Source organism: Oncorhynchus nerka, linkage group LG1 (assembly GCF_034236695.1).
Source record: "Oncorhynchus nerka isolate Pitt River linkage group LG1, Oner_Uvic_2.0, whole genome shotgun sequence".
Lineage (NCBI taxonomy): Eukaryota > Metazoa > Chordata > Actinopteri > Salmoniformes > Salmonidae > Oncorhynchus > Oncorhynchus nerka.
The window spans coordinates 17,898,118-17,909,229 of NC_088396.1; the positions used below are offsets into that span (position 1 = coordinate 17,898,118).

Consider the following 11,112-nt stretch of genomic DNA (forward strand, 5'->3'; position numbering starts at 1 on the left):
CTCATGAGTCTTCTCAAGTACCCCTACGGGTCCTCTGGTTGGCAACCACCGATATAGTGGAATGTGTTCCATAGACATCGCAAAAGAAAAATTATCTTTAATTGGCCAGTTTTTACTCTTTAATAGACAACACCATGAAAATATTAGGCCTACTAAAGACATCCAATCAGCTGACAGACTGTGTAAAATATGGGCCTACAATGTTAGAAATCATAAATAATCGATAAACCAATTTACCAGGCTAATGCTAAATCTTTAACTCTGTCTGTCCTCTGGTCAAAAGTTATGGAAAAAGTAGCTTGATTTTGGTACTGGTCTACTATTCCTGTCTACCGTGTGTTTATCGCTCTCTGGTGGCTCTGTTTCTGTAAGTATCAGAAGTGGTGTTGATTGAGTACTGCAGCTAGCTAGCTATTTACTGGCTAAAACCATAGAAAATGATAGAGGCCTCTAGTGGCCAAAAGGCTATTTTAGCATGGACAACACCAATGGTATAATAAGAACAGGAGACTGCGTTCAAGATGTCTGACCGTTGTTTTCAAGGTAATCTACTCACGTTTGCAAACACTGATTCGTGGACAGTCTATATCCGGGTAGCACTCAGTGCGCACAGGGAGCAGTGCGAACAGTGACAATGACATCACGTCACCTAAAAACATGGTAAACATTGGATGAAAAAACATTTAACATTGTCGGCCTTCGCAACAATTATTTGAATAATTCAATGGATGTATTGTGAAAAAAAGGTGATGACTAAAGTGTCTTATTAGGAATATTCTAATCTGATTTCTCTATGGGGGAGTGTATAGCAATTGTTTTTCTGGGCCGGGTGTCAGTTAAACTGCAGTACCTAAGCAAAACTGTAGCCCCTGAAACTGTGCTTCTTAATAACAGGAACCCTGGCCCCTAGCATTGAGGGCTTCCACCATTTAATGTAGCCAACTGGGTGGGACTTCCAACTTTATTGGCTGATCCCACCTGGTGACCCTGTTGGAGTCATGTCCAACTGGGTCATCAGGAAGGATCAGCCAGTCATAAAAAAAGTATGTACTACTTTAACATGGAGATAGCCTCAATACTGGCACAGATGCTATAATAGCACAGATACAAAGATGAGTCCTCTATCAATCTCTATGGCTAAAACAGTCACCAGTACAGTTGCTTTTGTTTAAAATGGCTTTTTATTATAAATAATCTGCTATTGTGAACTGAGTGATGGGACTCGAAAACATTAACAGTACTGTAAAAAGTTCGAGACTTCTTGGGTCACATGAGTGGAAACAGAGGCTAGTCCGCCATCAGTGTTGAGCCAGCCAGTTAACGTTAGCTAACTCCTATTGAAGCCAAACAATTGACAGCTTGAAAAAAAAGCTTTTAACTATCACAGTCCTTGGATGTGTTCTTCAAAACTTGCCAACGGTAAGGTAATTAAGTGTCTGAAGGTTTAGCTAGCTAACGTTTGCTAAATCGTTTTCAGCATGCTTAATAGCTATAGTAGCTAGGCTACTTAGCATAACAAAGCTAGCTCAATATTGATTGTCATCCAACTTCAGCCTGTTGTGAGGGCGTTGCGCCCTATTTTATTTTAAGTTCGTTACAAACAATATTTCACCGTGATTTTTTTTCTTCTTCCGTGTCATAATTACCTAGCTATTTAGCTAACGTTAGTTATACAACACTAACTAACATTAGCTAGCCAACTAGTTGGCAATTTAATAACTACTGTTAGCAAACAGTAGCTATGACATATCAGTTGAACTATGTCGGTATGTTTTGTAAAAATGCTGGTAATACAGACAGCTGTGCAGTCACTGTACTGAATGTTTATGTTACGTAGCTATACTTGAAGGTTCAGTCAACACATTGCTTGCTAAATATTTCATTCCAGCTGTTTGAATGTTGACTATGCTTCACATTATAATGACCCACACGAAACAGACACACGTGACTAAGAACCCCGGCCATTGTCTGTAGCACGTGATCCGGGCCAGCTGAGACCGAGGGAGGCTTCAATAATTCACGGGTAAGTCAAGTCTCTTTGGTGAAGGTTAACCACATTTCACTTCTCCCTATTTGTGTGATTTGACTAGTGTTTAATTGTTGTAAGATAAAGTGATAACATTCAAGTGTTTTCCATAGGTTTCAGAATATCTACACTGAGCAGTAAAGGTAAGTCTAGCTTCTAGACATACTTTTTAGGTGGAAAAACAGGTTTGACAAACTTGAAGGCTATTGTGCTACAGTTGTTAGTTACACATTACTGTCCTCCAGGTTCCTATTTTCCAGAGGAAGAGTCCACGTGCCGTTTAAGAGCCATGACCGCCAAGTCATCCCTGCTGAAAGTCATCCTGCTGGGAGACGGAGGAGTGGGGAAGAGCTCCCTCATGAACCGCTACGTCACCAACAAGTTTGACACACACCTCTTCCACACCATTGGTGTGGAGTTTCTCAACAAGGACCTGGAAGTGGACAGCCGTCTGGTCACCATGCAGATCTGGGACACGGCTGGACAGGAGCGTTTCCGCAGCCTCCGGACTCCCTTCTACCGCGGCTCCGACTGCTGCCTGCTCACTTTCAGCGTGGATGACAACCAGAGCTTCCACAACCTGGCCAACTGGAAGAAGGAGTTCATCTACTACGCTGACGTCAAGGAGCCCGAGAAGTTCCCCTTCGTGGTGCTGGGGAACAAGGTGGATGTGACGGAGAGGCAGGTGTCTGCTGAGGATGCTCAACAGTGGTGTCGGGATAACGGCAATCACCCTTACTATGAGACCAGTGCCAAGGATTCCACCAACGTAGCTATAGCCTTTGAGGAGGCGGTGCGGAATGTGCTAGCCATGGAGGAGAGGGCAGACCACCTCATCCCCACAGACACAGTTAACCTTCACAGAAAGCCCCGCTCCAGTGCTTCCTGCTGTTGATATAATGTAGGGCCTACAACCTATAAAGAACTGGAGCTAGGAAGACACACAGGCTTATCAACACTCATGCTCTCTCAAATAGCATGTGCAAGCACTGGCTAGTGTCTGTGGATGATAATCCACTGGACTTGTTGGTCTCTGGACTCATTGATGTGAAGAGGGTACTGAAGAATGGTGTTATTTGTCAGATTCCAAGAAATGCATTATAATTTCAATCTGTGCCGTATTTGAATTATATAGTCTTAAAACATATTACAACAATGTGGTTGCCATATATTTATAAAGTTTAATTTCCAAATCATGTTACACACTAAGTTCCTTTTTTTATTTTGTTGTAGAAAGGGTTTCTTACACTGTGACTGAAACAAATGTGCTGCCTTACCAGTGAAAATATATTTGATTGCATTCAAATTGTATTCAGGACCTTATCCAGAGATATGACCCCAAATGTGATACTTTAAAAGCAAGTCACTTTAATCAACTGACCTGAATGGGATTAGAATATACATAATATATTCATATTTATAACAACAAATGTTGATAGATTAATTTATGCAGTATTTTTATTTGATTAAGATCAAGGTTTACTGTCACTACTTTATTGTAGAGGGAGAAATGTAAGCAGAAATGAAGGCTTATGATTTCTTACTGTTTATTATAGGTGCTGAGAATTCTATACAACTTGCTGGCCTTGCAATATTTGTTCTCAACATACCGTAATTAATGAGTTATCATTATGTAATGGACTACATGTTTTAACACCTGCACAGAAGGATAAGAGATGAGGAATGTTCAATAAATAGTTGTTGGTATCCTGTGTGTATGTACTGCATGACATTTTATGCTCACTACCACTAATAGTTTGTAAAGAATTTAGTTTTTTTTTTTTATCATACCAGAATTTCAGTGATCCAATATCTTGGATCATTGTAATTAAGATGGGTGATAATTAGGTGGATATGATTGAACAAGGTAATATGCTGTATGTACCTCAAATTGTATTTGTCACATGCTTTGTAAACAGTGAAAGTTAAGTTCCTAACAATGCTGATTAAATCTGAGTAACAATAACTTGGCTATATACACGGGGTACCAGTACTGTGTCGATGTGCAGGGGTACAAGGTAGATATGTACATACAGGTAGGGGTAAAGTGACTAGGCAACAGGATAGATCAAACATTAGCAGCACTGTATGTAATGAGTCAAGAGTTAGTGCAGCTGTAGAACTGAAGGCCCATGCCAAATCTTTTCAGCCTCTTGAGGGGAATGAGGCGCTGTCGTGCTTTCACCACACACACCGGTGTTGGTGTGTGTGGACCATGTTCATTCCTTAGTGATGTGGACACCAAAGAACTTGAAGCTCCCGACCCGCTCCACTACAGCCCCGTCGATGTGGATGGGGGTGTGCTCAGCCCTCCGTTTCCTGTAGTCCACGATCAGATCCTTTGTCTTTCTGACATTGGAGGAGAGGTTTTTGTGCTGGCACCATACTATCAGGTCACTGACCTCTTTATAGGCAGTCTCATCATTGTCAGTTATCAGGCCTACCACTGTCATGTCATCAGCAAAACCCACTGCCAGTTTTTCTATGGACATCTAATCTTACATGTATTTTATTTACATTTATGGAGCTCAATTTCATTTTCTTCCTTGCTAGTATCGTTTTGATACTAAGACTTTGGATTTCAACCGTTATTGATTTTACAGTATTGTCCATTATCACAATTTCCTCATTTATATTTCATCTAATTCAGGTAGAGTGCTGAGAACACTTTCATATTATTTAGCTAGAGCAGTGTTGTCCAGAATTATTGGAATGCAAGTTGAATAGAAAATGTTATTTGAATAAACTCTCCATGAATGAATAATTTCCCCTGAAAACATGTTTGTATTTCTTTCCCACTATGAAAAACCCCTACAAATTATGAAAACAAACACTTGATATCAGAGTAAGACTTCAGCAGGAAGTCATTGAGAAATGTTTGGTGTGATTGTTGCATTCATAAAAGACCCATTACAGGCAGACCATTCCCTCAGTCAATTGTCATGCGATTTCAGTTTAGCAGAAAGTGATTGGTGAATCAACATTACTTTGTACGGCACAAACATGTATACCAGTGAATTATTTGGAACAAGATCACCTGAGGAAATCCCCAAATTATGTTAATGTTAGTATTTAATCAGAGAAACTGGACAGTGAGTCAGAGCATTTCACAAACCTCAGGAATGAATGGCTTAGATTACACCGGCAGCCTAATTCTGATATTCTGCCAACAATGGTTTTTTTGACCAATCAGAGCAGATCTCATCAGAATTGGGCTACCTGTGTAAACTTAGCCACATTTACATTGATTTAACTAGCTCTCAAGAATCCAAGGGGGTGTATAACCAGCTTACAGTTGGCCACGCTTTTGGCTTCTCAGCCAATGGTACGGACCACAGCTGCCTCCATGTGAACTACAATCCAGACGCTGTTTAAACGCAAATACGCCTCACTTGCAATGCTTTTTTGGAAACCTTTGGAACTTAACTTTCATACAAGCAAGAAAGAATCTTGCAAATACAAAAAAGTACACTTACTTTGCGCAGTTTAGCAAAGTTGCAGCCGGCTACGAGACATGCCACACCAGATTTCGAGTGTTCCACAAAATACAGCCGGGTGCAACTTTCCTGAACTGCGTATGTTAAGTGTGTTTTGTGTTTGAAAAATTATTTCTCGCTTATATGAAAGTATGGTTGCAAATGTTTCCAAAACTATTGTGTGCAGGGCATAGTTGCATTTGCACAGAGCATTTGGGCAGCGCCAGAGAATTCCCCTAAGGCGGCAGACAGCTTTGTGAATGTTTAACATTACCGTCTTTTGAATGGGATAATATTTAACAAGCTCTTTCAAGTTCAGAAAAGCCTCATACAAACCTTTCATTATTATCAAACTTGGAAACAAAATTCTGGTGACACATACACTACATTACCAAAAGTAGGTGAACACCTGATCGTCGAACATCTCGTTCCAAAATCATGGTCATTAATATGGAGTTGGTCATGATGAAACAGGAAATGGCCTATCCCAAACTGTTGCCACAAAGTTGGAAGTACAGAATTGTCTAGAATGTCATTGTATGCTGTAGCATTAAGATTTATCTTCTCTGGAACTAAGGGACCTGGCCCAAACCATTATTCCTCATCCACCAAACTTTGCAGTTGGCACTATGCCTTTTGGGCAGGTAGCATTTTCCTGGCATCCGCGAAACCCAGAATAGTCCATCTGATTTTGAAGTGTGATTCATCACTCCAGAGAATGCGTTTCCACTGCTCCAGAATCCAATGGCGGCGAGCTTTACACCACTCCAGCCAATGCTTGGCATTGCGCATGGTGATCTTAGGCTTGTGTGCAGCTGCTCAGCCATGAAAACCCCTTTCATTAAGCTCCCGACGAACAGTTAGTGTGCTGACGTTGCTTTCAGAGGCAGTTCGGAACTCGGTCGTGAGTGTTGCAACCTAGGAGACAATTTTTACACGCTTCAGCACTTGGCAGTCCCTTTCAGTGAGCTTGTGTGGCCTACCACTTCACGGCTGAGCCATTGTTGCTCCTAGACTTTCCCACTTCACAATAACATCACTTGAACAGTTGACCTGGGCAGCTCTAGCAGGGCAGAAATTTGACAAACTGACTTGTTGGAAAGGTGGCATCCTATGATGGTGCCACATTGAAAGTCACTGAGCTCTTCAGTAAGGCCATTCTATTGCAAATGTTAGCTATGGTGATTGCATGGCTGTGTGCTCGATTTTATACACCTGACAGCAATGAAATTGCCAAATCGACAAATTTGAAGGGGTGTCCACATACTTTTGTATATATAGTGTACCATCCACTCATTATGCAACAATGTTCCATGCTTACAATAGCTTTTATACAGTGGTTGGGAAGTATCAGTAATACATACTGAAGTTATATAAGACATACAACAAGTGATCATAGACAAATTATGTGTATATTATGTATATATGTCTTAAAACATATTTCAACTGGAAACTGCACACAATGAAGACATTAAAAAAGCTACACAACCATGTTGTCCAGGTTAGTTCATCAGCTCAAGAGGTGCTTCTTTCCAAGGAACTGTACTTTCCTGTCAAATGCCGTCGACCGGATTGGAGCATTGGTTTCATAGAAAGGATTCATTGCAAACTGGAAAAGAGCACAGAATAATGAACAAGAATAAATCATCAGAATATGAATTATACATGAACGTACTGTATATAGGAAGGATAACTCACCTTAATGTATAAATCATACACGTCATTGAAGAAGTTTTTGATTCCATCTTCTTGTCGTACATCATGAAGCATGATGAATCTCATATGTGATGGAGATGGTTAAGGGAATTATGGAACACACACATTCATTATTTGTCTGAGCCCTTTGTAACAATGACGATTTGTTGAATTCAACACTGTAGACATAATATTTATGTTTTGTTGCAATGTTTCCAGAGGGCTACATAGGTCTCTGTGGATTTGTGGTTGGTGTCTGCCATGAAATTTGTAGGTTGTGGGTTCAATCCCCAGTCAAGTCTTGATTTTATGACGATCCCCATTAGCCGATGCCAATGGCGACAGCTAGTCTTACTGGGGTCCGACACATAGTGAAAAATACACAACACACAATATTTTTTAAATATATGTAAAGTATTTTAACATGTAGTGTGTGTGTGCGCATCTCTCAGTTACATATACATGTCAGTACATACACACAAAAAGTAGGTCACATGGGGGAAAGGCATTGTGACGTGAAGTGTTGCTTTAATTTTTTAAACCAGCTTTGCTGTTCACTAACTCTATATGAGATGGAAGGGAGTTCCATGCAATAATGTCTCTGTATAATACTGTATGTTTGCTTGAAATTGTTCTGGACCTGGGGACTATGAAAAGACACCAGGTGGCAAGTCTGATGGGGTAAGTGTGTGTGTCAGTGCAGTGTGTAAGTTGACTGCAAACTATTTGGAATTGACAACGCATTAATATTTCTTATTAAAGCAAGAAACGATGCAGTCAGTTTTTCGTCAACTCTTAGCCAAGAGAAACTGGCATGCATACTGTTGCTATTCACCCTCAGATCACAATGAAGAGCAAAACATGCCACTCTGTTCTGGGCCAGCTGCAGCTTAACTAGGTCTTTCTTTGCAGTACTTGACCATATGACTGAACAATAATCAAGATAAGATTAAACTAGAGCCTGCAGGACCTGCTTTGCAGAGTGTGGTGTCAAAAAAGCAGAACATCTCTTTATCACAGACAGACCTCTCCCTATCTTTACAACCATTGAATCAATATGTTTTGACCATGACAGTTTACAATCTAAGGTAACACCAAGTAATTAAGTCTCCTCAACAGCCACACCATTCATTACCAGATCCCAAAGACAAAAAAACAGCACCCAATGGTTCTCTGCCTGGCACTCAATATTGGGAGTATGTCCCTGTCATAGACTAGCATCCTATGTAGATTTGAATTGTAGCTGTTGAATCAAGCTGCAGAGACAGGAGATATGCTCCTGCACTATGGACTGTTCTGGCTCAGACAAGGTTACTTACTTACAGTTGAAGTCGGAAGTTCACACACACAGTAGCCAAATATATTTGAACTCAGTTTTGCACAATTCCTGACATTTAATCCTAGTTAAAATTCCCTGTCTTAGGTCAGTTAGGATCATCACTTCATTGTAAGAATGTGAAATGTCAGAATAATAGTAGAGAGAATGATTTATTTCAGCTTTTATTTCTTTCATCACATTCCCAGTGGGTCAGAAGTTTACATACACTCAATTAGTATTTGGTAGCATTGCCTTTAAATTGTTTAACTTGGGTCAAACGTTCCGGGTAGCATCCCACAAGCTTCCCATAATAAATTGGGTGAATTTTGGCCCATTCCTCCTGACAGAGCTGGTGTAACTGAGTCAGTGTTGTAGGCCTCCTTGCTCGCACACGCTTTTTCATTCCTGCCCACAAATCTTATATAGGATTGAGGTCAGGGCTGTGATGGCCACTCCAATACCTTGACTTTGTTGTCATTAAGCCATTTTGCCACAACTTTGGAAGTATGCTTGGGGTCATTGTCCATTTGGAAGACCAATTTGTGACTACGCTTTAACCTGACTGATGTCTTGAGATGTTGCTTCAATATATCCACATCATTTTCATCCCTCATGATGCCATCTATTTTGTGAAGTGCACCAGTCCCTCCTGCAGCAACGCACCCCCACAACATGATGCTGCCACCCCCGTGCTTCATGGTTGAGATGGTGTTCTTCGGCTTACAAGCCTCACCCCTTTTTCTCCAAACATAACTATGGTCATTATGGCCAAACAATTATATTTTTGTTTCATCAGAACAGAGGATATTCCTCTAAAAAATTAAAAATGTCCCCAGTTGCAAACCGTAGTCTGGCTATTTTAATGGTGGTTCTGGAGCAGTGGCTTCTTCATTGCTGAGCTGCCCTTCAGGTTATGTCGATATAGGACCCGTTTTACTGTGGATATAGATACTTTTGTACCTGTTTCCTCCAGCATCTTCACAAGGTCCTTTGCTATTGTTCTGGGAATGATTTGTACTTTTTGCACCAAAGTATGTTCATCTCTAGGAGACAGAACGAGTCTCCTTCCTGAGCGGTATGACGGCTGCGTGGTCCCATGGTGTTTATACTTACATTTACATTTAAGTCATTTAGCAGACACTCTTATCCAGAGCGACTTACAAATTGGAAAGTATTTGCGTACTATTGTTTGTACAGATGAACGTGGTACCTTCAGGCGTTTGGAAATTGCTCCCAAGGATGAACCAGACTTGTGGAGTCTACAATCTTTTTCTGACGTCTTGGCTGATTTGTATTTTTTTTCCCATAATGTCAAGCAAAGAGGCACTGAGTTTGAAGGTAAGGCCTTGAAATACATCCCCAGGTACACCTCCAATTGACTCAAATTATGTCAATTAGCCTATCAGAAGCTTCTAAAGCCATGACATCATTATCTGTAATCTTCCAAGCTGTTTAAAGGCACAGTCAACTTAGTGTATGTAAACTTTTCACCCTCTGGAAGTGAAATAATCTGTCTGTAAACAATTGTTGGAAAAATGACCTGTGTCATGCACAAAGTAGATGTCCTAACTGACTTGCCAAAACTATAGTTTGTTAACAAGACATTTGTGGAGTGGTTGAAAAACAAGTTTTAATGACTCCAACCTAAGTGTATGTAAACTTCCGACTTCAACTGTACCTGTGGGTATTCGGTAAATGCTAGAAAAAGATATGTCCTGCAGTGACAAAGGCAGAGACGAACCACTCGTTGAACTTGTCCACAGTTTTCAGGTACATGTTGTTAGACAGCCACATGTTTTCATCCACCAAGTCGAGGGCTGCATGCGCAATGAACTGGTTCAGATGCCGGTGGTCATCCTGTTTACATATAAGAGACAGAATGGTAATTGAGTGGGCATTACAGTATCCTCTTCTTTTTACTGGATGTGGACCAATATCGCAATACATAGTTATATAGGCTAGCTGCCCCTTTGGACAGTTATCAGGAACACGCATATACACGTGTATGCATGCATGTATGTACTACACACATATACATATATACATTATGTTGAGTAAATGATAACGATACATTCCTTTGACTCAGCTTTACCAGCAGGCAAGAATTCCATTTCAAAGACAGGATTATCATGATGCCCAACCATGACAAAATAGAAACTCCCAGACATGTTTCTTTCCAGCAATCTGCAATTTTCTGTGTGAACAGAAATATATACACATTATTGGATAGTAGTAATATGGACACTGGACTTAAATCCTTAACTAGCTATCTAAGTTAGCTTGTAGCTAACGTTAATGTAGGTAGCGTGCTGCAAATACGTGATTATCGTCAAGCTAAACACATTGAAGCAAACGACAAGTCTTAATTTTCATAAAGATCCCATAGGTATGTGCATTTACCTCCAAAGCAATGGTTTTAATATGATAAATCAAATGTGAATTTACCTGTTAAAAACGAGCCTTTCTTTTCCGTAATACCGTCGCTGTTTGATAACGACATGAAAAGTTGAATATAAAATACATTTGCAATGAAAAGGGATTTAGTAATTTTATATATCTTATATTAAATTTGATGTATACATATGTAGTAATATATC

The 11,112-nt window shown here is 40.2% G+C and overlaps 2 protein-coding genes across 6 annotated transcripts; one reads left to right on the top strand and one right to left on the bottom strand.

The window, feature by feature from the left end:
- Positions 1–1,081: 1,081 nt before the first annotated feature.
- Positions 1,082–4,803, top strand: LOC115108523 (ras-related protein Rab-9A-like). 5 transcript variants are annotated; one of them, XM_029633109.1, is made up of 4 exons: positions 1,083–1,419; positions 1,889–2,023; positions 2,140–2,169; positions 2,272–4,803. In XM_029633109.1, the coding sequence occupies exon 4, from the start codon at positions 2,316–2,318 to the stop codon at positions 2,919–2,921; it is 606 nt and encodes a 201-aa protein (XP_029488969.1). In that variant the 5' UTR covers positions 1,083–1,419; positions 1,889–2,023; positions 2,140–2,169; positions 2,272–2,315; the 3' UTR covers positions 2,922–4,803. The 5 variants fall into 5 exon arrangements, with proteins under 5 accessions (XP_064867547.1, XP_064867566.1, XP_029488969.1 ...); XM_029633023.1 differs by having other exon boundaries at positions 1,939–2,023; XM_029633194.1 differs by having other exon boundaries at positions 1,975–2,023.
- Positions 4,804–5,080: 277 nt separating this feature from the next.
- LOC115109126 (trafficking protein particle complex subunit 2-like) lies at positions 5,081–11,068 on the bottom strand. Its single transcript, XM_065011517.1, has 5 exons — positions 10,961–11,068; positions 10,589–10,709; positions 10,224–10,370; positions 7,201–7,282; positions 5,081–7,111 (listed from the first exon to the last, which is right to left on the bottom strand). Exons 1-5 carry the CDS (start codon positions 11,013–11,015, stop codon positions 7,013–7,015), a joined length of 504 nt encoding a protein of 167 aa, XP_064867589.1. The 5' UTR covers positions 11,016–11,068; the 3' UTR covers positions 5,081–7,012.
- Positions 11,069–11,112: the final 44 nt, after the last annotated feature.